The sequence below is a fragment of the Leucopleurus acutus genome, assembly GCF_964270905.1.
Source record: "Leucopleurus acutus genome assembly, chromosome: 14".
Taxonomy (NCBI): Eukaryota; Metazoa; Chordata; class Mammalia; order Artiodactyla; family Delphinidae; genus Leucopleurus; species Leucopleurus acutus.
In genome coordinates, this window is record NC_139156.1 from 19,052,029 (window position 1) to 19,078,967 (window position 26,939).

Genomic DNA, 26,939 nt, shown 5'->3' on the forward strand with positions numbered 1-26,939 from the left:
CAACTTTATCTTACATTTAAGCCATCTGAAAGTCACAAAACTTAAGACAAAGCCTTTATTTCTCTGCTATTTTTAAAGGCATATTCATAATTAAATAAAACTTTTACAGTGTACCTGATTTCCAAATTAGTATTTAAAAGATTTATCACATTCAGTCTGAGATCCTTATGTTGGGAATGGTCATTTACATACTTATTCCTAATAATTCTTGTCACTGTCACATAGAAAACATCAACACTTGACAAATTCAAACTATGAACTAAGCTTACTGAATGTTACAAATTGTACCCAATAGCTACGTCTCTTCAAATACATAGTAACAAACAGTTACAAGGGCTATGGCATGTAAAGCTGAGGGTAGAGGTTAGCAACTAATAAACAGGTTTTTAAAATTAAGACAATCTTTCAGTGTTGATGCTACATTTAGATAAAAAATACTTAGTTACACAAGTGTACCCTAAGATTCTGAAAAACATAACAAAAAATAGTTTTAGATACAATTATCCATTACTCTGAGCAGATACGAGAAAGTGCTGACATTTATGAAGAAGTGTACAAAACTGCACAGGTGTAAGCTTAGATGTAGACTGTTGGTACTTATCGTGAGGGAGGCAAATACTATACAGTCCACATCTGCAACCCAATTTTGCTTCAGCATCCCCAAAGACTTAGAAAACATTTTTTTGGGTAGGTTGCAAAACATTGCTTCCTCTTTTATTCTCATCACCCCCATTATAATACAAAGCAACAGACAAGAAAATCAAATCACCAACTGCAAGGGTTGAAGGCTTAATGAAACACACACACACTCAAAAGCATCTTCTTTTCAACTACCGAAACGGTATTCATTTCACCTGTTTGTACATCCATATTAACACAATTACACAAACCCTCTGTTGATTTTTTTAAAAAAAGGAGCAATTAATGGCTTGGCGTCATTATTCTTCTACCTAGGAAAGGGGGGGAGGGGGATGGTACAAAACAATGGATACTGAGGGGCTGGGGAAAAATCGTTTTGTCCTGAAGCCTCTAGCATGGGGCGGGGGGGGGGGCGGGAAAGAAGAGTACTTTTCCTCTGTCCCTAAAATCTACCGCGGAAAGAGGCTGCCATTAGGCATGTCCAACAGAGCAGTCCTGGATGCCTACAACTCGCTTCACCAAGCAACACACCCAAAGCCGACTCACCACTCTTCAAGGAACGGAGAGAAGACGGGGAGAGCGCGGTGGGCTTTGGGGAAGGGGCGAGGAAAGACTCCACCCCGTAGCACTACCGCCGCGCCAGGGCCCCCGCCAACGATTCACACGCCCACGGGGCGCCCGGCAGCTTGGGCGCGGTGACCCCGGGAGCCCAGTGGAGCAGCACCGTCCTCCGGGCGCCCCCGGCCCCGGTTCTCGAGCCGGTTTAGTCCTCGCCCGGGCGCTGTCCTGGTCGCCCGCCGCCACCGCAGGCCCGGCCCCGGACGCTGTCAGCCGGCCGGCTCGCTCTCGGCGCTCGGCTGTGGGCCCCGCACGAGAGCCGGCTACTAGGGCCCGGCCCTCCCGGAGACAGCACCCAGGAAAGCGGCGGCGGCGGCGCCTCCCAGGGCCCCGGCCCCTCGGGCCTCGCCCCGGCCCCGCCGGCTCGCGCCTGTCAGGACGCGCGGGGCCTCCCCCTATCGACAGCCCGCCCGACCGCCCGACGGGCAGGAAGGAAGGCAGGAAGAACCGGCCAACAGGCACCCTCCCGCCTCAGCGGCCCCTAGTTACCGTCAGGAGCCGCGACTCCGCCATCCTTCTCGCTCGCCCTCCTTCCTCCTCCTCCTTGGAGGCGACTCTGCCCAACCGCCGCCCCCCGCCCGCCCCTCCCCCACTCGCCCCGCCCCGCCCGCCCGCCCGCCCCTATACACACTCTCGCTCCTACCGCCCCGCCCCACCCCTCCGGTGCAGGCCCGTCAATCGCTGGGGAAGAAAAACAGGCGGAGCCAGGGCAACAGACGCTGCCCAATCAGAGTGAGGCACTGTCGCCAGCGACGCTACCCAATCAGAGTAAGGTATGGGCGCCTGCTTCCCTCTCTCCGCCCTTTTCCTTTCCTCCGCTCCTCAACGCGCTCTCTCCCGCCCACAGGGCGCCGCTGGCTAGCTGGGCCACAGAGAGAGCCTCCAGCTGGGTAGAGAGACAACTCTCAATCCGAAGTTACTGTTGACGCTAAGGCAGCCATAACTGATAATGGCATCGGGAGTTTCCGGGCCTGCCGTCTCCTGTGTGACGTAGTTTTCCCTTCGCCCAATCTCATAGTTGCCCTGGGCAACAGTTGAGCCGTCTGGGAAGAGATGCATCTGTAAGTAGGCCCAAAACAGAACCAAACGTGACCAGACATCCCATGTTAAACAAGTTAATTCCTATTCCGGACTACCTGCCCGGGTTCGGGGATAGAGGGAGGTTTCCTGGCCCTTATTCTGCTGGGATGTCTGGTCACTTTCTTAGGTGGACAGGAGTTTAGGGCTCCGGAATCCCCTGTCTTGCCCGGAAGTTGCCTTTGACACTTCTGAATGGGGTCAAGGCAGAAGGATGGGAATAGCTTGCGCCCCCCTTGCCCCAGGGAGTACCCATTCTGACAGGAGTGGCGAAGTGAGGTAAGTGTCCCTTGGTCCCGAACCGTGGGTCAGGCCCGAGCAGGCCGAACAGCCCCTGGGAGACAAAGCGCAGATGGGGCTAGCCGAACTCAGAGCCGCTTCCGCTGGAAGAAGGTTTTCTTTCCGGGCTGGCCAGGCGGCGGCCCGCCCCCCACCCCCCTCCGCCCCTTTGAGGTTCCCTGTGGGGTGAGGCGGCTCAACCGGCTCGCGTCGCCGCGCTGCTGCAAGCTGGGACGGGAGGGGCCTGGGTGTGGCCCTTAACTCCCGCGAAGTGGAGCTCCTGACCACGCCCCCGCGAAGTCTGTTACGTACTTTCACCCCCTGACCTTTGAGGAGGGAGAATTCTGGAGCTTGAGGAAATCATTTTCCATTCCCAGCTATAAAGGAAAAAGATGGTTACCCACCACCGCGGCAACACCTCTAAGTCTTATTTTCGCACTTCCTGCCTTCAGATTCTGAATTTTCTCCCTTTTCTTTGTTTCTCCTCCGGTGGGGGTTTGTAAGCATTGACTGCAGCTCTGGATGAAGGTATACTGCCCTAATCCTGCGTGTCTACGGTTTATTAAACAATGTTTGTGAATATTCGTAAAACTATCGTATTAGTTTTATATGGCTCTTTACCAGAATTGTCACATATTATCTCATGTAGTTCCTTCTGTAGGTTTTGAGTCAACAGCTGTGAGTCATCTTGGTAATATCGGGTTGGGTGCCTAAAGCTGCGGGAAAAAGGATCAGGAGAACTTTCAGGTAAACTGAAAATTGTTTATATCCAGGCCAGTCAACAACAAGGGTGCACACCTACCTTCTTTGCTTAGTTTCTTTTTGTATCCTTAGTACTCATGCTCCAGCCAAAATGAACTATGTATTCTTTTCTCTAACAAGGTTTATCACTGAAGCACCAACCTTTTGTGATTCTGTATCCATGTCCTAGTTATAATTGGAGATGTGTTTCCAGATTCTCCCCAGCAGGAAGTAATTTTCTCTGAGCTTACCTAGCACTTTTTGTACCTCTTTTATGACAACCACTATTTTGTATAACAGCTGCTTGTGTTCTTAGCTTCACTACCATATTTACTCCTAAATAGAATGGTTTGTATCAGATTTATCTGCCTGTTACTTTACCCTGCACATGATATTATTTTGATAAATACTGAAACATGGAATATATTGGGTGTCTCCTGGATGCCCAAGATGTTGCCAGCAAAGTTGAAGGGAACTTCAGTTTATCAGAAATTCAGCATAGTCCCTGTTACTCAACCTTTTCTTAGGCTTCCACTCTGAAGTCTCTTCAAAATGATTTCTTCCCCCCATATTTTATTAAAGAAATATTCATACATTAAAAAGTTTAAAGAATACAATAAACATTCATGTAGGTTTCACCTAAATCCAACAGTTGTTAACGTCGTGCCATATTTATTTCACTCCTTCTCATACACTGTTTGTCACTGAGACATTTGGAAATAGGTTGCAGACACCTATTGTTAGGCAGACATCTCTAAAATTCCCAACATGTATTTCCTAAGAATTATAAAGTTCTCCTGCAAAACATCATTATCACAACTAAGGAAGTTAATAATTCTGTAGTCTTTGAAATTCAATCCGAATGTATGTACATTTTCCCATTTGAACCAAGAATGTCTTTTATACCTTCTCCTCCTTGCAAAAAAGAAACAAAACCAGGATCCAGTCATGGTTTATGTATTGTATTTGGGTATTATAACTCTTTGGCCTTAATCTAGAACAGTTCCCCCATCTCTCTTTCCCTTGTGACATTGTCATTTTGAAGTGTTCAGGCCAGGGGTCTTTTTGAATATCTCCTTTTTTCTTATTTCTTGTAAATCAGAAGTTGGTCTGGAGGTGTGATTAGATTCAATTTAACATTTTTTGCAAGAATACTTCACAGTATTCATACTTTTCCAATCATGATTAAGTCTTCTCAAATGAAGCTACTTTTACCATACCATGAGCTGCTTGTTAAATCCATCCCACTTCTCAACATACCACCCTTCTATGATATCCTACAAAGAAGAGTTTGGTATTTAATCCTCTTGTCTACGTAGAGTATGAGACTGCCCTGCAATGGCAACATAGACTGTCTACCTTTTAATAAAGTGTTGCTGCTACTTTGCCTACACTTGGAGCTGATGCAATGTAATCTTCAGCAAAGTGTACTAATGTCAGCATAGTTTCATGAGTTTTCAACTCCTGGCACCCCAGGGACAGTTGATGAAAGATGTGTGGGCCCTGCAATTCAAATACAGATGAATCTTGATGTTATCAAAGCAGAGACTGGGGCAACTGCTGGCCATCTGGCCACATCCAATTTTGGCAATGTTATTTTTCTCCCTGAAACTCTTGCAAGTCCTAATTAGTCCTGGTATTTCTGTGATAGGCTTTTGGTAGCATTCATCAGAGCTTATTAAAAATTGCAAAATCAAGATTATACTTAGCACTTAGTACATTAGGTACAGTCTGTGTCCAATGGATAGAGAAGTGTTTGCAGAATTTACTTCATAATCACAAGAGGAAAACTCCCCAGATTGCCAAGCTTATGTATTCCTTCTATCCTAGACTTATATTTGATCATGAAAGATAAGCAGAAGGAAGAAAATGCACTTAAGGGGACAGAAGAAAATGCTCTGGTAGGGCAAAAATTCTTAGATTGATATAGAATGTTTTTAGCCTTCATATTGAAAGTTAAGTAATGCACTCCTTCAGTCACTTCTTTTGTGTAGAAGAAAATTTGCTCATGGTGGGACTATGAAACAGTTTTAAGTTTACTCCAGATTCAAATAAGGCAAAATAATATACCAATTTAGACCACAGATTTTAGAATCAGACCTGGGTTTCAGGAACAGGCACATTCATTAGCTGGTGACTTTGGACAGTTAACTCATTCTGTTTATCATCTATTAAATGGAGCTGTAAAACCTCTTAGAATTGTTGAACAGAATGAGTCAAACACATAAAATGCTTTATTTTAGCATAGTATATAGTACATGGTATATGGTCAGTGTATGGTAGTTATTAGTAGCTTCTAAAGCAGTCCAATCTGAGTACATTGTAGGCATTAAATATTTATTTATTGAATGAGTGAATGACTTTAAGTTGGTTCTCCAACTTTAATGTGGGGAACTTAATTAAAAATTAGAGATTCTGATTCATGAGTCTGGGGAAGACTCCTGAAGAATCTGTATTTTTAATAATTGTCCAGGGGATTTTGATATAGGTGATCTGAGGTTCAGGCTTTTAGAAATAGTAAAGTATCAAACAATTCTTTATTTCCCCTTCCTTGCATACTATTGAAGTAGGTTTATATCTGTGATGCTGAGAATATAAAAAGTTCTTCAGATACGTTTTTTTAAAAAGGTTTAACCCTTTTTTAAGGGTTAGTAGCTAACAGTTTTAGAACCACTTTCTAGTACTGAATTTTGAAAAAACAAATTATTAGAAAAAGGTATTCTGCATGAGTAGGATATGTCATTTTCTACTAACTTAACAGTAGTGTCTGCTACTGGAATGTAACAGAACCAATGGCATCATCCAGGTTCACCCAAGAAGAGCAGTTCCTGTTCTTAGGCCTAGGCATGTTTCAGAAGCTAGACACTGCACATATTATTCACATGAGTCTGGATTAATTAGCCAAATTGAACATGTTGCAACATTTTTTCTACCAGCAGATGCCAGATAGCAAAACAAAACAGAATCTACTCTAGTTTCCAACTACATGACATATGATGTTATTTGGCATCTCTGGTTGAACATTATCAATCCAAATTAAGCAGTCTGCTAGCATGTGGTCAACCACTTGAGTGAGAGTGAGCATTACTAATTTGTATCTGCTGAAAACCACGTTTTTTGGGACTCCCTCTTTCACCTTTTTTCATGTTAGTTTACATTCAGAAATCTAATATGCGTTTGAAAATTCATCTGTCAGTCAACCACACAAGTCTTGCATAAGACAAAAGATAAATTTTTTCATTTTTCTTCCTGCCATTCCTGCCACCCCCATCGACAACCTGCAGCAGGGAGATTGAACTTACTTAAAAGGAATTAATAAATAGTCACAAAAGAAAAATATCCTTTACTGTATTCTACATAAACAAGGTTGCTTCCAGTGCCTCCCTCAGTTCCCAGAGATTGTATTTTTGCTTCTTAATGCCTATTAATGATAAAAGAGGATCGTTTGGCATGTAATATATTGGCGTGGCTCTGTTTTACTGAAGTTGTGAAGTCAGGTGCCTATGGTTGCCGGGCAGGTAATGTTAAGGGAAACAATAGGCAGTGGTGGGGATTGGAGAACTCCCCATGCTCACCTAAATGGGGCATCACTTCCCAGCCCCAGCCAAATTTTGCCATCTGGGGATATGGACCTGGTGTTACCAGATTTGTCAAGAGGAACTAAAATGTGGACTTAATGTGAAATATCCTGATTTTTTTTTTAATTTTTGTTTTGTTTTGAAATCTCCTGACTTTTAAACATTGGTTCGAATACTTTTTAAACATTAATCAAGCCAGCAAAACATTTAACTGGGTAACACCAAGGGCTACGAGTTTATGACCTCTGTGTTTCTTGCATAAAAACGCAATTGGTACTTTGGTTGAAAATCTCAGAATGCTTTAGAAATGTTTCCTTTTTTGCCGTATTTCAGGTGCATTTACTTCTCTAAGTAAGGTAACAAGTCACTTATCGCCTCCATCAAAAATTAAAGATAGAGGGGCTTCCCTGGTGGCACAGTGGTTGAGAGTCTGCCTGCTGATGCAGGGGACACGGGTTCGTGCCCTGGTCCGGGAAGATCCCACATGCCACGGAGTGGCTGGGCCCGTGAGCCATGGCCGCTGAGCCTGCGCGTCCGGAGCCTGTGCTCTGCAACGGGAGAGGCCACAACAGTGAGAGGCCCACGTACCGCAAAAAAAAAAATTAAAGATAGACTCTTATGTACACTAACTGTCTATTTCCTTGATTGCAATTTAAAAGGTTTTTACTCTTTTCCACCAAATTAAAAACTTGTTCACATTTTCTCAACCTTGAATTATATTAGGAAATAAGTTTTCTTTATTATCATATCTTTAATATATTTAAGAAAAACGGGATTTCCCTGGTGGTGCAGTGCTTAAGAATCTGCCTGCCAATGCAGGGGACACGGATTCGAGCCCTGGTCCAGGAAGATCCCACATGCCGTGGAGCAGCTAAGCCCGTGCACCACAACTACTGAGCCCACGTGCCATAGCTACTGAAGTCTGCTCACATCTAGAGCCCATGCTCCACAACAAGAGAAGCCACTGCAGTGAGAAGCCTGCGCACCGCAACGAAGAGTAGCCTCCACTGGTCGCAACTAAAGAAAAGCCGGCGTGCAGCAACGAAGACCCAACGCAGCCCAAAATTAATTAATTAATTAATTAAATTTAAAGAAAAGAAAGAACAATCCGGTAGCCCATGCTCTTTAAAAGTAAATAATTAAGACAGATTTTTAAAGGAAAACATCTTTAAATAGATCATGCTCTTTTGTAGGTACTGTGGTGTTGATGAGGATTCAGAGGGTTTTTAAGTGTGGGAGGGCACTTAACAGGAAATCTACAACAAGTTTTTTATTATAGAGATACGAAAATTAGACATGGAATAATAAATGTCACACTGTATTTCTAAGCATTTTTACATTCACTTTTCATTTGAACCTTGCAACTCAAGACTGGTACTAAACATGTTTTTTATGAGAAAATCAAACCTCCAATTGGTTAGGAAATGTTTTCAATGTCACAAAGCTAATTAGCCAGAGTACAACCCATTTAAAGTATAAACATGGAATATACTGACCCGAAAAAAATGAAAACAAACAAAAATGCCAGTACAAGCTTTTGTTTTAAATCATACATTGGATTATACTGTTGCAGCTTGTTTAAAATACTTGGGATCCTAGAATACTCTGAAGCATTCAATTTCAGAATTTAAAAATGGGGTTTTGTACCATTAGGATAAGCTGGTAAGTTTAGATAAATTAATGGAGGGAAAAAAATGATGAAAAGCTAATGGTGGACTAGAAGTGGTAGGCACACCACTTGACCCACAGAATGGCTCTTTTGGGGCTCCTATCAAAGATCAAATATTAGACTAAGGAGACTTTAGTATGACCTAGGAGGAGAGTTTTTAAAACATCCAAATCCTGGCCTGAGCATTTTTAGAAGCTAAGACTTGGCTTTGGCATCCACAGTATGTTTCCATTTTGATATTTCTGATCCATATGTATATGTTTTGAGTTACCAGGAATGGAATTTGGATTTGAGTAATCTATTCCTCTTCTCTGTCTGCCCCCATCTGACTGTAGTCTACATTTTCCAGCTGGCTAGATGAAAATAGAGTACAATTTAAAGCTAACAGTCCTGTTTAGCTATTTAACCCATGATCTTGGTCTCAACAGTATGTTTTCATATAAGCTAATCTATGAAAAATATGCAAAACTTGTAAGCTTTTCAAGTGTTGCTTATTGCTGATTAAGCTTGAGATCTGACAGTTCCAGTGGCAGCATCTTTTAAAAATAAGACTAATGCTATAAAACAAAACCCACAGACAAAAAGTATTTTTTCCTACTAAGAGATTTTTTTTAGCCATTAACTTTATTCTTTATGCTCAGTAATTATATTATTGATGCGTAATTTATTTTTATTGATTTTCACTAATAATTGGAATAACTCAATCCAAAATATTTTAAGTTTTCATTTAAATTTATAAACATTTTTGTGGCAGAGAAGTATGGTAGGATAATTACTAAAATATGTTCAAGCATGAAAACATACATTAAAATAAAATTAAGTGGAGTGGAAATAGAGATGTAGGGAGAAAAAAAGATACAAAATTTCTGACTTAAAAAAGAGTTCTTGGGACTTCCCTGGTGGCGCAGTGGATAAGAATCCGCCTGCCAGTGCAGGGGACACAGGTTCGAGCCGTGGTCTGGGAAGATCCCACGTGCCGCAAAGCAGCTAAACCCGTGCGCCACAACTACTGAGCCTGCGCTCTAGAGCCCGCAAGCCACAACTACTGAAGCCTGCACGCCAAGAGCCCGTGGTCCGCAACAAGAGAAGCCACCGCAACTAGAGAAAGCCCGCGCACCACAATAAAGAGTAGCCCCCGCTCACCGCAACTAGAGAAAGCTCGCGCACAGCAACGAAGACCCAACACAGCCAAAAAAATAAAATTAAATCTTAAAAAAAAAATTTTTTTAAGTCCTTCATTTTTTATTAATGGGTGATGGTAGCTATCAGATTGCTATGATATTTTGATTATATTACATATATTTTTAAGGATTAATATGTTATTTTTAAATATGCTGGAAATTTTATCCTTTGTAACTAAACTTATAACAAATTTATATGTCTATCTAGAAATGTGTAAAAGGTGACCTAATTTCTCTGCCTAGTTTTTTCAAAAGGGTTATACAAGGATAAAATTTGAGGACTACTGAACACATTCTTAAGGTTCAGAAGGACACACTAGTGCTCTTGTCCAGTCCCACACCCATAATTTAGTTTGGTTGTCAAAGTAAATCTAGTTTGGTTATCAAACTAAATCTCCCCAGAGATTTCTAACTTGTCCAAGTTGTATGACTAATTTATGTTATCAACATGTGTATGATTGACTTAAAGTACTAATCCTGCCTAGACATAAATGCTTTTCAACTCTCACACCAACAACTTAGTAAAATTTTTCATGACAAAGATTTGGTTTCCCTCTGGGTTCTTTTGTGTTAATTTTAGACATCTAGCTCAAATGCTACAACAGGTTTGGTTCCTTTATCATGATTTTGAAACACATTATCCGTCAAAACCATTATCTCTGGGAGAAATTACAAACTAAAGAAACTGGGGGGAAGGGAAACAGCAGATTATTTTCTAATTACCCAGACTAAAAGCTTCAAAAAGTGACTCATTGACACTGCATTCTCTAAGCATTAAAAGTTTGGGTTCTATTACTGTAGGAATTTTCTTTTACTTTTTTTTTTTGCGGTACGCGGGACTCTCACTGTTGTGGCCTCTCCCGTTGCGGAGCACAGGCTCCGGATGTGCAGGCTCAGCGGCCATGCCTCATGGGCCCAGCTGCTCCGCGGCACGTGGGATCCTCTCGGACCGGGGCACGAACCCGTGTTCCCTGCATCGGCAGGCGGACCCTCAACCACTGCGCCACCAGGAAAGCCCCATTTTACTTTTGCAATTTAATGTTTTCTCTTAAAATATGGCTTGCCCATCTGTATCATTTTAAAGTCTATCATAGTACTCCATGGTATGGTGGTTCCGTGATTTATTTGACCTGTGACATGTGCCTGAATGCAGTGCCCTAATGAACATTCTTATTCTTATATCTTTACACACTCATGCTTTGTTTCTTTAGTGAGCATTACTAGTAGAAGGTTTGGGTCAAAGAAAATGTGCATATTTAGTTTTAGTAGATACTACAAAATATTAAAAGATACTATAAATTATCCCTCTAAAAAAGCTGTACCAACAAACCCGCCCACCAATAGTGTCCATTACCCTATACATTCCCTAACTGAATACTAGGCTTCTGATTTTCTTGCAATCTCAAAAGATACAACACACACACCAAAATGAGACCACAATGATTTTCCTGTTCAAATTGTAATCACCACAACACCCAGCCCTCCTAAATCCCCTTAAACTATTTTATTTTCTATAACACTTACTACCATTATGTTATTTGTTTCTCTCCCCATACTCTAGACTGTAAGCTCTGAAAGAGCAAACATTTTTTTCTCTTTTGTTCACTAATGAATGGTGCCTGGCACATGGTAGACACTCACATATTTATTGAATTGAATGATGTGGCACTTGAATAATACACATGAATTTCATCCCCAGCTGATATATTTCTTCTTTGGCCCATCTATCCCTGGTGGTACACACATATTACCTTACCAATTAGAAAGTACCCTTAGGGGTAGCCACAACTCCTTAGGGTGCATCGCACCAGGCAAAACACCCATGCTTGGCTATTAGCAGTTACCCTGGAGAAGGATATAAATGCTCCTTCCTACGCTGGGCTCCCTGGGCAGTTGATTATCAAGACAGTGTAGCATTGGCAGTGCTGGGCATCCAACCACCACCTTGCTTATTTTAGCCCTCCCTTCCTGTTCCTCTCCTGCCAATGCCTAGGGGGGCCTAGGAACAAGAATCAACCCTAGCAAAGTAGACACTCCACCCAGGCAAGTGACAGCACTGATCTTCCCCACACCAGGCCCAACCCACTCCCTACAAGGCCTTTGGCTCCACACCCTTGCCAGTGACAATGGAAGCTTACTCAGAGAACTAAGGTTTGGTAGAGCACCAAGCTTCATTGTTTTCCGCAAGCCAGATTTTGGATGTGAAAGAGGTATAAAGAAGAGATAGCAAAAGATAGTGATTAAATTCTGAGTAACTAGAGTTGCTACTCTAAAACAGCTAAGAGTTAAGTATTTGTTCATCTATCATTTTGGTGATTAAAAATTTGGTGATATAAAAACCCTTAGGGCTTTCCTGGTGGCACAGTGGTTGAAAGTCCGCCTGCCGATGCAGGGGACACGGGTTCGTGCCCCGGTCCGGGAAGATCCCACATGCCGCAGAGCGGCTGGGCCCATGAGCCATGGCCGCTGAGCCTGCGCGTCCGGAGCCTGTGCTCTGCAACGGGAGAGGCCACGACAGTGAGAGTCCCGCGTACCGCAAAAAAAAAAAACCCTTAGATGCTATGCATTTCTCTCACATTCATCAACATTTATAATGTCTATCCTCCCTTTCAGTAGCATATCATGTCAGATTTGTACCAAATAAGGGCCTAATGAATATTTTCATTGTGTTATCCTTAATGGAGAGGCTAAGTATTGTTTGTTATAGTTGTATTCAGGCTACTCAGAGATCTGCAATATTACTAACCTTCAACAACAACAACAGAAAGGAATGAACACTAGTTACCACTGGCAGGCCTAAGTAACAAGAAGGAAAGAATGTGTCAGAAGGAGAAGCTGTGCATTCTGAGTAAATTGTATATTGCATTTATCTCAGATTCTAGGTAGTGATGAGTTGCTTTATTCCTGGTCCATTCCCTACTTCATCTTCATTCCCAGAGAGAGCAGTATAGGGGTAAGTTTCAGTGACAGTTGTGGAAAGCAGATAGAGCTTCCTCAGGAACTTTAGATCTTCCAGAAGAGGAATTTGAACAAGAAGGGGAAGAGGCTTGGTGGATGGGGAGTATGAAGCTTTTTTTAGGAATGTCAAAGTAGAGGTAATGGGAATAACTAAGACCAGAAGCAGCTTCACTTGATTATAACTAATTTGCAGTGGGTGGTAAAGGCAGGCACCAAGCCAGCATCACCACATTATAAATAATCTTTCTTCTGTGGTGGTGATGTTGTGAAAGATATACAGTGAGTTGCATCAGTATGGCGAAATATCACAAAATGGGTGGGACTGTCTAGAGTAGCATCTGTGTTTGGAAAGGGGTCACGCTACAAGTTACAGTCCAGAACACCTTGAATATATATAACATGGCATAAACTGGGATGTAACACTGGGAACGGTTGTAATCAGCCAGAGATGACATATATGCTGGGATATTCATAACAAAATACTCACGTGAGGGTATTCACTGATGCTTCAGCATAGAGTATCTCTGTATTAGAGGAAAATAAACTGAGAGCACACCTCGCTTCTGGTATCCAAGAGCCAATTTCACCTGTTTGTGTTACTTCCTTACAAATTGCAGCTATGTAGCCAGTAACTGATCCTTAAGATGCTTTTTGTCATTATAGCAAAGGAATTAAAGTAGAAACTGGCTGTTAGTTACTGAAGGAAGTGGGGATGTTAGGCAGTATTTACATACTACCTCCTCCTTTCCCTAACACTCTGCCTTACCCCACCTCCCAAATGGTCATGTCTTTTACATCACCCACCATTCAGGGGAGATGCTATCAGCTGCACATAAATCCCTTTGGTTTTCCTCAGCTGGATAGATAACTATTGGATAATTTACCTTTGCCTGAAAAACTTAAGCCCAATTTTCACTAGGAGGGGAAAAATTTAGAACATGCAGCCTTCCAATTACCACCACCACTTATGAATGAAAGTTGACAAGATCTGCATGCTTATATGAACTATCTCAACCTTGTTTCAATGAAAAGACTCACAGGTAATTAATGGGAAAATTATGCAAGGATAGGATAGTTCATTTTCTATAGGAATTGTGATTTTCTTAAACTACAATGGAAATATCTATCTCAAGCAATATGCTTTGGTAATTCATTCTTGAATAGTACTAATAATTGTTTTCTCATTGAAGGAAGAAACTATCCAACAATTCAGATATGGCAGAAATGAAGTCAATGTTCCGGGAAGTTCTTCCAAAACAAGGTATCTAAGTTACAAATACTTAGGTCATAGAATATTGTAGGAACCTAAAAACTAATAGGCAGTGTCATGTAGCAGGCTCAATAGCTAAATATCTGAAACTATTTTGTGTTCTATACACCACACATACTCTCCACCTTTACTATGCTTTTGTCATGAGTAGGTTGTAAAGGAGTAATCCATTGCCTCCCCGCCCCCACTAGTAAAAGGATGTAAAATGACAGTTGGATTGTTTCTTAAATGTAGAAATTCTGTTACACTCAAGATTGCAGATTACAATAAGGAATTTCCAGTGGAAAAAAATAGCACCATAATTTACCATAATACTAAATAAGGTCTGAAAATGGGGGAAAAGAAACCTAAATCAAACAATGTAGCAAAAGCCGAATTACAATTACATTCAGTAATTTGAGTATTCATGTTAATACCATACTTTACTACATATTTGTTGTTGTTGTATTTCCATTTCTTTTTTTTATTGAAGTATAGTTGATTTACAGTGTTGTGTTACAGGTGTATCGCAAAGTGATTCACTTATACATACATATATATCTACTTTTTTTCAGATTCTTTTCCCTTATAGGTTATTACAAAATATTTAGTATAGTTCCCTGTGTTATACAGTAGGTCCTTGGTGTTTATTTTATATATAGTAGTGTGTATATGTTTATTCCAAACTTCTAAGTTATCCCTCCCACACCTTTCCCCTTTGGTAACCATAAGTTTGTTTTCTGTGTCTGTGGGTCTATTTCCGTTTTGTATGTAAGTTTATTTGTATCATGTTTTTTAGATTCCACATATAAGCAATATCATATGATATTTGTCTTTCTCTGTCTGACTTACTTCACTTAGTATGAAAGTATCTAGGTCCATCCATATTGCTGCAAATGGCATTATTTCATTCGTTTTTATGGTTGACTAATATTCCATTGTGTGTGTGTGTGTGTGCATGTATGTGTGTGTATATATATACACACATATATATATATATACACACACACACATATATATACCACATCTTTATCCATTCATCTGTCAGCGTACATTTAGTTTGCTTCCATGTTCTTGGCTATTGTAAATAGTGCTGCAGTGAACATTGGGGTGCATGTATCTTTTCAAATTATGGTTTTCTTCAGATATATGTCCAGGAGTGGGATTGCAGGATCATATGGTAGCTCTATTTTTAGTTTTTTAAGGAAACTCCATGCTGCTCTCCATAGTGGCTGTACCAATTTACATTCCCACCAACAGTGTAGGAGGGTTCCTTTTTTTTGACACCCTCTCCAGCATTTATTATTTGTAGACTTTTTGATGATGGCCATTCTGAACAGTGTGAGGTGATACCTCATTATAGTTTTGATTTGCATTTCTCCAATAATTAGTGAAGTTGATCATTTTTTCATGTGTCTATTGGCCATCCGTATGTCTTTGGAGAAATGTCTATTCAGATCTTTTGCCAATTTTTTGATTGGGTTGTTTGTTTTTTTGATATTGAGTTGTATTAGGTATTTGTATATTTTGATGATTAATCCCTTGTCAGTCTCATCATTTGCAAACATTTTCTCCCATTCTGTAGGTTGTCTTTTTGTTTAGTTTATGGTTCCCTTTGCTGTGCAAAAGCCTTTAATTAGGTCCCATTTGTTTATTTTTGTTTTTATTTACATTACTCTAGGAGACAGGTCCAAAAAGATATTGCTGCAATTTATGTCAAAGACTGTTCTGCCTATGTTTTCCTCTAGGAGTTTTATAGAATCAGGTCTTACATTTAGGTCTTTAATCCATTTTATTTTTCTGTGTGGTGTTAGAGAATGTTCTAATTTCATTCTTTTGCATGTAGCTGTCTAGTTTTCCCAGCACCACTTACTGAAGAGAGTGTCTTTTCTCCGTTGTATATTCTTGACTCCTTTGTCATAGATTAATTGACCATAGGTGAGTGGGTTTATTTCTGGGCTTTCTATCCTGTTCCATTGATCTGTATGTCTGGTTTTGTGCCATACCATACTGTTTTGATTACTGTAGCTTTGTCATATAGTCTGATGTCAGGGAACCTGATTCCTCCAGCTCCGTTTTTCTTTCTCAAGATTGCTTTGGCTATTCAGGGTCTTTTGTGTTTACATACAAATTTTAAAATTTTTTGTTCTAGTTCTGTGAAAAATGCCATTGCTAATTTGATAGGGATTGCATTGACTCTGTAGATTGGCTTGCATAGTATAGTGATTTTGACAATAATGACTCTCCTAATCCAAGAACATGGTATATCTTTCCATCTGTTTGTGTCATCTTTGATTTCTTTCATCCCTGTATTATAGTTTTCAGAGTTAGGTCTTTTGCCTCCCTAGATGGGTTTATTTTCCTAGGTATTTTATTCTTTTTGATGTGATGGTAAATTGGATTATTTCCTTATTTCCTCTTTCTGATCTTTCATTGTTAGTGTATAGAAATGCAACAAATTTCTGTGTATTAATTTTGTATCCTGTGACTTTACTGAATTCATTGATGAGCTCTAGTATTTTTCTGGTAGTGTCTTTAGGATTTCCTATGTATAGTATCATGTCATCTGCAAACTGTGACAGCTTTGCTTCTGCCTTTCCAATTTGGATTCCTTTTATTTCTTTTTCTTCCCTGATGGCTGTGACTAGGACTTCCAAAACTATGTTGAATAAAAGTGGCAAGATTGGGCATCCTTGTCTTGTACCTGACCTTAGAGGAATGCTTTCAGCTTTTCACCGTTGAGTATGTTAGCTGTGGGCTTGTCATATATGGCCTTTATTATGTTGAGGTATGTTCCCTCTATGCCCAATTCCTGGAGAGTTTTTTTTTTAATCATAAATGGATGTTGAATTTTATCAGAAGCTTTTTCTGCATCTATTGAGATGATCGTGTGGCTTTTATTCTTCAATTTGTTGATGTGGTATATGGCACTGATTTGCAGATATTGAAAACTCCTTGCTTCCCTAGGATAAATCCCACTTGATCATGGTGTATGATCCTTTTAATATATTGTTGGATTCAGTTTGTTAGTATTTTGCTGAGGATTTTTGCATCTATGCTCATCAGTGATACTGGCCTGTAATTGTCCTTCTTTGTGGTATCTTTGTGATACCTGTGGTTTTGGTATCAGGGTGATGGTGGCCTCATAGAAGGAGTTTGGAAGTGTTCCTTCCTCTGCAATTTTTTGGAATAGTTTCAGAAAGACAGGTGCTAACTCTTCTCTGAATGTTTGGTAGAATTCACCTGTGAAGTCATCTGGTCCTGGACTTTTTTCAGGGGTATTTTAATCACAGATTCAATTTCAGTGCTTATAATTGGTCTGTTCATATTTTCTATTGCTTCCTGGTTCAGTCTTGGGAGATTGTACTTTTTAAAAATGTCCATTTCCTCTAGGTTGTCCATTTAATTGGCATATAGCTGCTTATAACTTCTCCTTTTTCTAGTTTTACTGATTTGGGCCCTCTTCCTTTTTCTTGATGAGTCTGGCTAAAGGTTTATCAATTTCATGTATCTTTTCAGAGAACCAGCTTTTAGTCTCATTAATCTTTTCTATTGTTTTTGTTAACGTCCCAAGCAAGATGTTAGCCTTCAGAGTACTCTTATATATGTTTGCCACCAGCCTTTATGTCCTGAGAACCACAGTCACCTCACATCTCCCCAGCAGACCCTCCAAGACCAGCAGGTCCATCTTGCCCAGGCTCCTATCAAGTCACTGCACTTTTGCCCTGGGTCCCAGGGCACACAATACCTGGTATGTGTGTTCCAAGAGTGGAGAGTCTGTTTCCCCCAGTCCTATGGAGCTCCTGCATTCAGGCGCTACTGACCTTCTAAGCCAAATGCCCTGAGGGCTCCCCTCCTGATGCCAGACCCCGGGGCTAGGGAGCCTGACATGGGGCTCAGAACTCTCAATCCTGTGGGAGAACTTCTGCAATGTAACTGTTCTCTGGTTTGTGGGTTACCCACCCTGGGGGGTATGCGATATCATTCTATTGCGAGTGTGCCCCTCCTGCCATCTCACTGGGTTTCTGCCTTATGTGTTTGGATGTATCTTTTTTGATAGGTTTCAGTTTTTTTTATCGACGGTTGTTCAGCATTGTGATTGTGGTGTGCTCACGAGAGGGGGTGAGCTCAAGGTCCTTTTACTGTGCCATCTTGTTCCTCCTCTTATTTTTATGTACATTGTATTTCCCCCAAATTTTTTTTTTGAGATTAAACGTTTGACACAAAAAGTTGTCTCATTGTAGCTTAGGATCTTAAATAATTCAATACCTTATGAACTTCCTAGTATTAAATGTTGCTTTTATATTGAAGATATGCTGTAGGGTAAATGTTGCTTTTATATTTTTATACTGAAGATACACTTGGGGGGGAACTATGAGAACAAGAGATTTTTCAACGTCAATGGATTAAGTTTTTACACCTTAATTCTAGCTGCAAATCCAAACCACCAAACAGCTGTGTTATCTCACTCCAATTCTTCTTTCTTTTTAAACTTTAGGGCAGTTGTCTGTAGAAGATATAACCACAATGGTGCTGTGTAAACCCAAACTTTTACCCCTAAAATCTCTGACTCTGGAAAAACTGGAGAAAATGCAGCAAGCAGCACAGGATACAATTCGCCAACAGGAAATGGCAGAAAAGGAACAACCGCAAATAAGTCACTGAATGATAACTTAGCACTTCTGCAGAACACCCTACACCTTCCTTATTATTAACAATAGCTAGAAAATAACCTGCATCTGTATGCTGAAAGCAGTATGTATTAATAAAACAGATTTTATTCCCATAATATAAAAATAACCAAGATTAATAAAACTTGGATTGTGAATTTAAACACTCCGATTTGGGGCTTCCCTGGTGGCGCAGTGATTAGGAATCTGCCTGCCAGTGCAAGGGACACGGGTTCGTGTCCCGGTCTGAGAAGATCCCACATGCCACGGAGCGGCTAGGCCCGTGAGCCACAACTACTGAGCCTGCGCGTCTGGAGCTTGTGCTCCACAACGGGAGAGGCCGCGACAGTGAGAGGTCTGCACACCACGATGAAGAGTGGGCCCCGCTCGCCGCAACTGGAGAAAGCCCTCGCACAGAAACGAAGACCCAACACAGCCAAAAACAAATATAAAATAATTAAAACAAAAAACACTCCAGTTTGTACTAAACAGAAGCAATTTTAAAACTTTGAACCCAGATTTTGGTTTTTTTTTAACCCAAGTTTTTAGAACTGCCAATTATTGTTCACCATTCCCATCAATTTTCTCGATAACATTCTTAGGCACAAGTGAGTAAATGCACCTTTTATAGTCAGAGAATCCTGTAAATGTTTATTAAAAACTGAATTTGAAGAATTTTGTGTCATGACACATTTAAGGCTATCTTGCCTGACCAACTGATACTACTAGTAATGACAAAACTGTATTTCTTAAACAAATTTAATTTTTAAGAAACCCTCACCTATCCAGTAGTTACCTAAGCTTTTAATTATACTGATTTTACGGACTTACCTGGCCACCTTTGTCTTCCAGGTATCAAACACAATTTTAAAACCCTAAAAATGGAAATTAATATGGACTTGAAAGAGCCCATGAAGTAAATATGAACATAAAATTGGAAGTTTTCGTTCTAAAAGACTGTAGCTAAACCTGTAATGGGTATGTTCTAAGAATACCTCTGTGAATTCTCAATGTAATTCTTGGTTGGTTTGCTGCAGTCAGTATCAGACAATTTAAATTAGTATGGACCTTGAGGCCTTGCTGAGTATTTAGGCTTGGCAAAAGAGGTCAGAAATGTGATCATTCTTTAGATAACTTATTTATTGGTAACTATTTTCTCAGACACTGGGTAAATGTAAAACTATGAGTCTTTGAAGAATAATTTTTTGTAACACAAGCATTACTTGGTAATAGAACTTAAGAATTATGAAAGGTATATATGTTTTAGAAATTTCATTAAGCTCTAGATAAGATCAAAAACAGGTAAGTGTGCAAGTATTTCTCACCAAGTATAATATTAAAATAATTCATTTACTACTGTACTCTTGTTTTTAAAAGTTTTCTAGGAGCAAAGTTTAAAATTCACTAGGTTCAAACATGCTCTTTTATATGATTTAAAATTTGTTGTGTGAAATATGTTTTTTGAAAGCCCTAAAATAAAGGTACTCCCAATAAAGAATCAACACTGCTTCACATGTTTTATTTTGTCATACATTCTTCTAGAACTGGGTTCATTCGTCCAGTTTTGTAGAAAAATAGATGTTCCAGCCACCATTTACTTAACTGTCTAGTCTTTAAGACCGAGCAATGTTCCCTGGAAAGATGAATAAGTCTCATAACTAAGTCATTTTTTTAAAATTCTTTAAGACAAAGAAATAACTTTTTTTTTTTTTTTTAACTCCCAAAGCACAGTATTTCAACAGCAGCAGCCAACATGGGGTTTTAGCAGCTTAACTTTACCCCCTAAATAAAGCTTTGTATAAACCAGTGATTTTACTACAAAAACACTGTCCTTGAAAGAAAGGAGTGGCAGTCAGACATCAATGCAAAACTTGGAATGATTATGTCATAAACATGGCACTTAAAAAAGGTAGCTTATGAGAATATCCCACTTAAGAAGTGGTTACTTTTCTGTCCCTCCTTTACACGCTCAAAAAAGAAAAAGAAAAAACACTTACTTTAAAAATTTCCCTTAAATGTAAGTTTACAAAATTTCAAAAATGCCTTGTACCCAAAACAAGTGCTAAAAAAAAAAAAAAACCAAAAAACTGTGCTAACAACTCTTACAATTCAGATATATATATATTTTTATAACATCTAAGACTGCAAGAGTTCTTATATTCAGTAGCTCTCTGGTTTAAGACGACCTCCATCTCCTTCACTTACAAAACGTTTTCTGCCCCTGCAATGAAAAGAACACAAACATGAAAACAGATACAAATTGTGACTACAGTCAACTAAAAGAATTTAAAACTTCATCTTTTTTGGTTATTCATTAATTTCCAAAGCAATCTACAGATTCAATGCAATCCCTATCAAATTAGCAATGGCATTTTTCACAGAACTAGAACAAAAAATTGCACAATTTGTATGGAAACACAAAAGACCCTGAATAGCCAAAGCAATCTTTAGAAACAGAGCTGGAGGAATCAGGCTCCCGGACTTCAAACTATACTACAAAGCTACAGTAATCAAGACAGTATGGTACTGGCACAAAAACAGAAATATAAATCAATGGAACAGGATAGAAAGCCCTGAGATAAACCCACGTACATATGGTCACCTTATCTTTGATAAAGGACACAAGAATATACAATGGAGAAAAGACAGCCTCTTCAGTAAGGGGTGCTGGGAAAACTGGACAGCTACATGTGAAAGAATGAAATTAGAACACTCCCTAACACCATACACAAAAATAAACTCAAAATGGATTAAAGACCTAAATGTAAGGCCAGAGACACTATCAAACTCTTAGAGGAAAACATAGGCAGAACGCTCTATGACATAAATCACAGCAAGATCCTTTTTGACCCACCTCCTAGAGAAATGGAAATAAAAACAAAAGTAAACAAATGGGACCTAATTAAACTTAAAGATTTTGCATAGCAAAGGAAACCATAAACAAGACCAAAAGACAACCCTCAGAATGGGAGAAAATATTTGCAAATGAAGCAACTGACAAAGGATTAATCTCCAAAATTTACAAGCAGCTCATGCAGCTCAATATCAAAAAAACAAACAACCAATCCAAAAATGGGCAGAAGACCTAAATAGACATTTCTCCAAAAAAGATATACAGATTGCCAACAAACACATGAAAGAATGCTCAACATCATTAATTGTTAGAGAAATGCAAATCAAAACTACAATGAGATACCATCTCACACCAGTCAGAATGGCCATCAAAAAAATTAGAAACAATAAATGCTGGAGAGGGTGTGAAGAAAAGGGAACCCTCTTGCACTACTGGTGGGAATGTAAATTGATACAGCCACTATGGAGAGCAGTATGGAGGTTCCTTAAAAAACTACAAATAGAACTACCATATGACCCAGCAATCCCACTACTGGGCATATACCCTGAGAAGACCATAATTCAGAAAGAGTCATGTACCACAATGTTCACTGCAGCTCTATTCACAATAGCCAGGACATGGAAGCAACCCAAGGGTCCATCAACAGATGAATGGATAAAGATGTGGCACATATATACAATGGAGTATTACTCAGCCATAAAAAGAAACGAAATTGAGTTATCTGTAGTGAGGTGGATGGACCTAGAGTCTGTCATACAGAGTCAAGTAAGTCAGTAAGAGATAAACAAATACCATATGCTGACAAATACATATGGAAGCTAAAAAAAAGGTCATGAAGAACCTAGGGGCAAGATGGGAATAAAGACACAGACCTACTAGAGAATGGACTTGAGGACACGGAGAAGGGTAAGGGTAAGCTGGGACAAAGTGTGAGAGTGGCATGGACATATATACACTACCAAATGTAAAACTAACAGCTAGTGGGAAGCAGCCAAATAGCACAGGGAGAACAGCTCAGTGCTTTGTGACCACCTAGAGGGGTGGGATGGGGGGGGGAGGGAGACACAAGAGGGAAGAGATATGGGGATATAATAATATGTATCACTGATTCACTTTGTTATAAAGCAGAAACACACCATTGTAAAGCAATTATACTCCAATAAAGATGTTAAAAAAAAAAAAAAGAAAACAAATTCTGACTACAGTCAACTAAAAGAATTTAAAACTTCATCTTTTTTGGTTATTCATTAATTTTTGAAGGGGTGTATTGTCATTTATATTTTTAAAAGTCAGCATTCCTCTAAGTCTTTTGAAAAGACTTCCCCTGATACGTATCCTAGAACATATCAAATGAACTGCTTAATCTGAGCAGTTTTTAGTTAAATAAAAGCTTGATGATTGAAATAAGTTCACTGTCCAAATGAAGTCATGTAAAAAAAAAAAATTAAAATATAAATAAGGCAAACATTATTATGCTGTCTGGAAATTTAATACAAACATGCCTCAAAATTATTGTGGGTTCAGTTCCAGATCACCACAATAAAGTGCTATCACATTACAATCACATGAATTTTTTTGTTTCCTGAATATAAAACTATGTTTACACAATACTGTGGCCTATTAAGTGTGCAATAAGCATTATGTCTAAAAACCCAATGTACATATCAAAATTTAAAACTACTTTATTGCTGAAAAATGCTAATTATTATCCGAGCCTTTAACAGGTCATTAATCTTTTTGCTGGTGGAGGGTTAGAAATACTGAGAACTACCAAAATGCAACACAGACACAAAGTGAGCAAATGCTGGTTGGGAAAATGGCACCAATAGACTTGTCAACGCTGGGTTGCCACAAACCTTCAATTTGTAAAAAACACAGCATCTGCAAAGCACAATGAAATGAGGTATGCCTGTATTTATTTCTAGTATGTCATTAATATTATTTGAAAGCTAAACACTGAACCAAATAGGAAACACCAACATGATTGGGAATTATGCAAACTAGAGCTACAGAAGCTATCAAAATATCTATGTTTAAAAATGTTTAATTTTTTTCTCAGATATAGAAAAGCCATAACCTGAATGTGGAAAAACAGAGTCCAGTTAATTCCAGTATATGCCCCTTTTTAAAAAATATTTACTTATTTATTTATGTTCTTTTTTTTTGGCTGTGTTGGGTCTTCATTGCGGCATGTGGACTTGTCTCATTGCAGCACGCAGGCTTCTCTCTAATCGTGGCATGCGGTTTACTCTCGCTAGTTGTGACTCGTGGGCTCCAGGACGCATCAGCTCTGTAGCTGTGGTGCGCGGGCTCCAGGGTGCATGGGCTCTGTAGTCACGGCGTGCGGGCTCCACAGCACGTGGGCTCTGTAGCTTGCAGCACGCAGGCTCTTGTTGAGGCACACGAGTTCAGTAGTTGTGGTGTGCGGGCTTAGTTGCCCCGCAGCATGTGGGATCTTAGTTCCCCGACCAGTGAATGAACCCATGTCCCCTGCATTGTAAGGCGGATTCTTTACCACTGGACGTCCCATATGGAAGTCCCATATGCCCCATTTTGAGATTTCTGCTATTTCAAACTCAAGAGACCTTCCTCTATAATGTAACCACACACTAGCTACATGTAGCGACAGCAGCCCAAGAGGAACAGTTGAACAGCAGCCTAAAGCAGTAAGTGCTAAACAGAACTTGAGCAGGATTAGCCCTTATTATTCTCTGACCCTAGACCAATACACACAGGCATTCAAGGTCACACATAAATGTGCACTCCGTCCAAATAAGCAAAAGGATAGAGATAAAAAGTGAAAGTTCTATGGAATACATAGAAGGTTTAGACATCTCTTCAAATGATCCTTGAAAGTAAAGCCACAATAGAAGTAACTAGTTAGACCTTTGAATAGAGGCTGAAAAACTTTTTAAAAGAGCCAGTGCCAAAGTTAACCCCTTTTCATACTAAGTCTAAATGTAAACCAGCTATATTTTCCTGAACGTAAAGGCTTCACACTATAATATTAGGAGATCAAGGCTGGAAATGAAGCAGCAAGTAGCAGAAAGCCTTGCCAAAGCTGGCAGTTGTTACTGATGTATACCACTTGGCACATCAGTACATCAATGATGCCACACCAAAGTAGAGATCTACATTTTCAAACATTTTTTATCAAAGCCATTAAAATGTATATTCCACCATTATCTTTTTTTCTCTCTTAATGGCTTCTAAACTTTGTAGAGCAAAGGACACTATCGGGAAGTATTTTTTGAGATTTAATTCTCACAGTGCACTTACATAAAAATACATAAAGACTGAAACTTCTTCATATAAAAATTACAAAAACTTAAAATATAAAACAGACCCAGACCAGAGGGTTAGCTGTTGCTAAACTTTTATATCTATTACAATACAAACTTCATTATAAGCTTTAACAATAACAAAAAAAATTCATCAACTCCTAAGGAGTTTGAACCTAGCAGCACATATATAATACCTCCGAAAGAATCACACACACACTTTCTAGAGCGGTAAAATCCAATCAGTCCCAATTCTCCATTCTATGAGGGAGCAAAAGGAACCCACATGAAATACAGGAACGAACCTAGATCTTAAAAGCCAGAAAAAGTCTGGATCCATCCTTGGCTTCTACCGTGACCTTAGAAAAGGTACATTACACTGCCGTAAGCCTCAATTTTTTCATCTCACTGGTGATATCTACTCTGAAATAATATTTAAACCACTTAGAACAGAGCCTGGTACACAGAACTACTCCACAAAATTATTTTCCTTCCAATGAACTGTGGCTTCATGAGGTAGTCCTATACAGATTTACAAGAGAACAAAATAAGCTTCACCCTTGTTTCTCCATAAATTCAGATGATTTTCACTGATGAGTGACTTCAGGGAAGATACTATTATTTTTCAGACACAGCTGGAATAATAGAAAATTAGCTTAGCCCTCCCAAGCACCTCAGCCAGTATTTCACGTTGAGAAAGTAATAAACAAAGTACCTTGAGGGACAAAGATCTCTGAGTTGTCTGGAAATTATTCCAGCCTGAAAACATTCTTCTACAAATCGCTCAAGCACAGAGTATGAATGTGGGACATCCAGATTAATGTCTGGAATTTCACTGTAAATTCTCTCATAACCCTAAAAACAATGGAATTACATACAGAGTTGTTAGCCCATATAAAATACATAATGCCATACAATCCATCACTATTATCAATCTATATTTAAGGCCAAATGTTCATATAATTAGACTGCAGTCAGATCCTAACCTCGAAAAGTACAAAGAGTAAGTCTATTTTTTTATAGAATATTTTCTTTAAAACTGTTCTCTCAAAAGAGCTTCAGGCAGACATTAGACGTTGGACACATTTCTTCCCCATCTACTTCTCTATAATACATTTACTACATTTTTAAAAAATAAAAGGCAAGTAAGAACCTCACCAATATTTAATAACAATGCATACAATTTTAAATAGGAATAAATTAAGTACTTTATAAATTTGTTAGAAATTCATGTTTCTCTCTAGATATAAAAAAGAAATTATCGTATCTTAGAACTCTTGAAGAACACATCACATTTTTCAAAATACAGGTTCAAAAATACTGGAGTATTTATTACTTTCCAGGAAATAGTTATAAGAGGTTCAAACATAAACAGTACCATTTATATATATATATATATATATATATATATAGGCATAATATTACTACACAAGCCTAAAAGAAAATTCATTGACAATTCGTAATCTGTATTCAATCATATATATTTAAGATGTAAGCCTAAAAATTGTTCAAAATAATGTTATACTTACTCTTTTCATTTGGTCTAGAGTAATGGTAGAAGATTTCCAAAGAGATTTTAATAAGTCCAAAATCATTTTAAATGTACTTTCTCCAGTTGACTCTAAAACCATTACAATGGCCTAAAAATGGAATAAATGATTGAATTATTGCTCATTTTCATGTAAGAAACTACTCCTAAAATCTATCAGCTCTCATCTCTAATATGTGTATATATATGTATAGATGAGGATGATTATAATTTTTGTGACTTTGTTTGAATAAAAAAAATCCAACAAGGACTCAGAGGCAAAAAATATACAAATTAATTATCACTGCAAAGTAAAGGAGCTGTTGCAGTGGAGGATTACTGGACTGAATGTCATATGACATAATATGAGTGTGTTTCATATTCAGTAGTTGTAATCATTGTTGCTTTTGTTGCGATCATCCATTTACAATGCTTGGTGTCAGTTTATTTATCTCTTGTAAAAATAAAATACAGTGTGTGTGTCGGGGGGGAAATAAATAAATAAATAATAAAAGATGAGGAAACTAATACTTTAAAAGTTAAAATGAATCACTCAAAAGCACACAGATGAGAAGTGCAAGGCTAAGATTTAAATCTAGAACTGCTGAACATTATCT

The 26,939-nt window shown here is 39.1% G+C and overlaps 3 protein-coding genes across 6 annotated transcripts in view; 1 reads left to right on the forward strand and 2 right to left on the reverse strand.

Annotated features, from left to right (window-relative positions):
* Nucleotides 1–1,805, reverse strand: part of SHOC2 (SHOC2 leucine rich repeat scaffold protein) — a 113,148-nt gene extending 111,343 nt beyond the window's left edge. Inside the window, exon 1 of one of the 2 annotated variants that reach the window (XM_082854669.1) lies at nt 1,747–1,805. The gene's annotated coding sequence lies outside the window, so the exon portion shown is untranslated. The remainder of the gene's footprint in view (nt 1–1,746) is intronic. The other variant, XM_082854670.1, reaches the window with a different exon arrangement.
* Nucleotides 1,806–3,262: 1,457 nt separating this feature from the next.
* Nucleotides 3,263–19,038, forward strand: BBIP1 (BBSome interacting protein 1). The gene is made up of 3 exons (XM_082854796.1): nt 3,263–3,360; nt 13,931–14,001; nt 18,488–19,038. The coding sequence occupies exons 2-3, from the start codon at nt 13,956–13,958 to the stop codon at nt 18,652–18,654; spliced, it is 213 nt and encodes a 70-aa protein (XP_082710922.1). The 5' UTR covers nt 3,263–3,360; nt 13,931–13,955; the 3' UTR covers nt 18,655–19,038.
* Nucleotides 19,039–20,171: 1,133 nt separating this feature from the next.
* PDCD4 (programmed cell death 4) overlaps nt 20,172–26,939 on the reverse strand; it is a 29,015-nt gene continuing 22,247 nt past the window's right edge. The window contains exons 10-12 of one of the 3 annotated variants that reach the window (XM_082854795.1): nt 26,324–26,434; nt 25,510–25,649; nt 20,172–20,880 (exon numbers count right to left, since the gene is read on the reverse strand). In XM_082854795.1, the coding sequence (XP_082710921.1) occupies nt 20,820–20,880; nt 25,510–25,649; nt 26,324–26,434 (312 nt within the window). In that variant the 3' untranslated portion in view covers nt 20,172–20,819. The remainder of the gene's footprint in view (nt 20,881–25,509; nt 25,650–26,323; nt 26,435–26,939) is intronic. The other 2 variants (XM_082854794.1, XM_082854793.1) reach the window with 2 other exon arrangements.

Bases quoted from the DNA above. Each gene is read 5' to 3' on its own strand.
- BBIP1 (XM_082854796.1), top strand. From the start codon at position 13,956: ATGGCAGAAATGAAGTCAATGTTCCGGGAAGTTCTTCCAAAACAAG. The intron at 14,002-18,487 runs GTATCTAAGTTA...TTTAAACTTTAG, and splicing joins GGAAGTTCTTCCAAAACAAG to GGCAGTTGTCTGTAGAAGAT.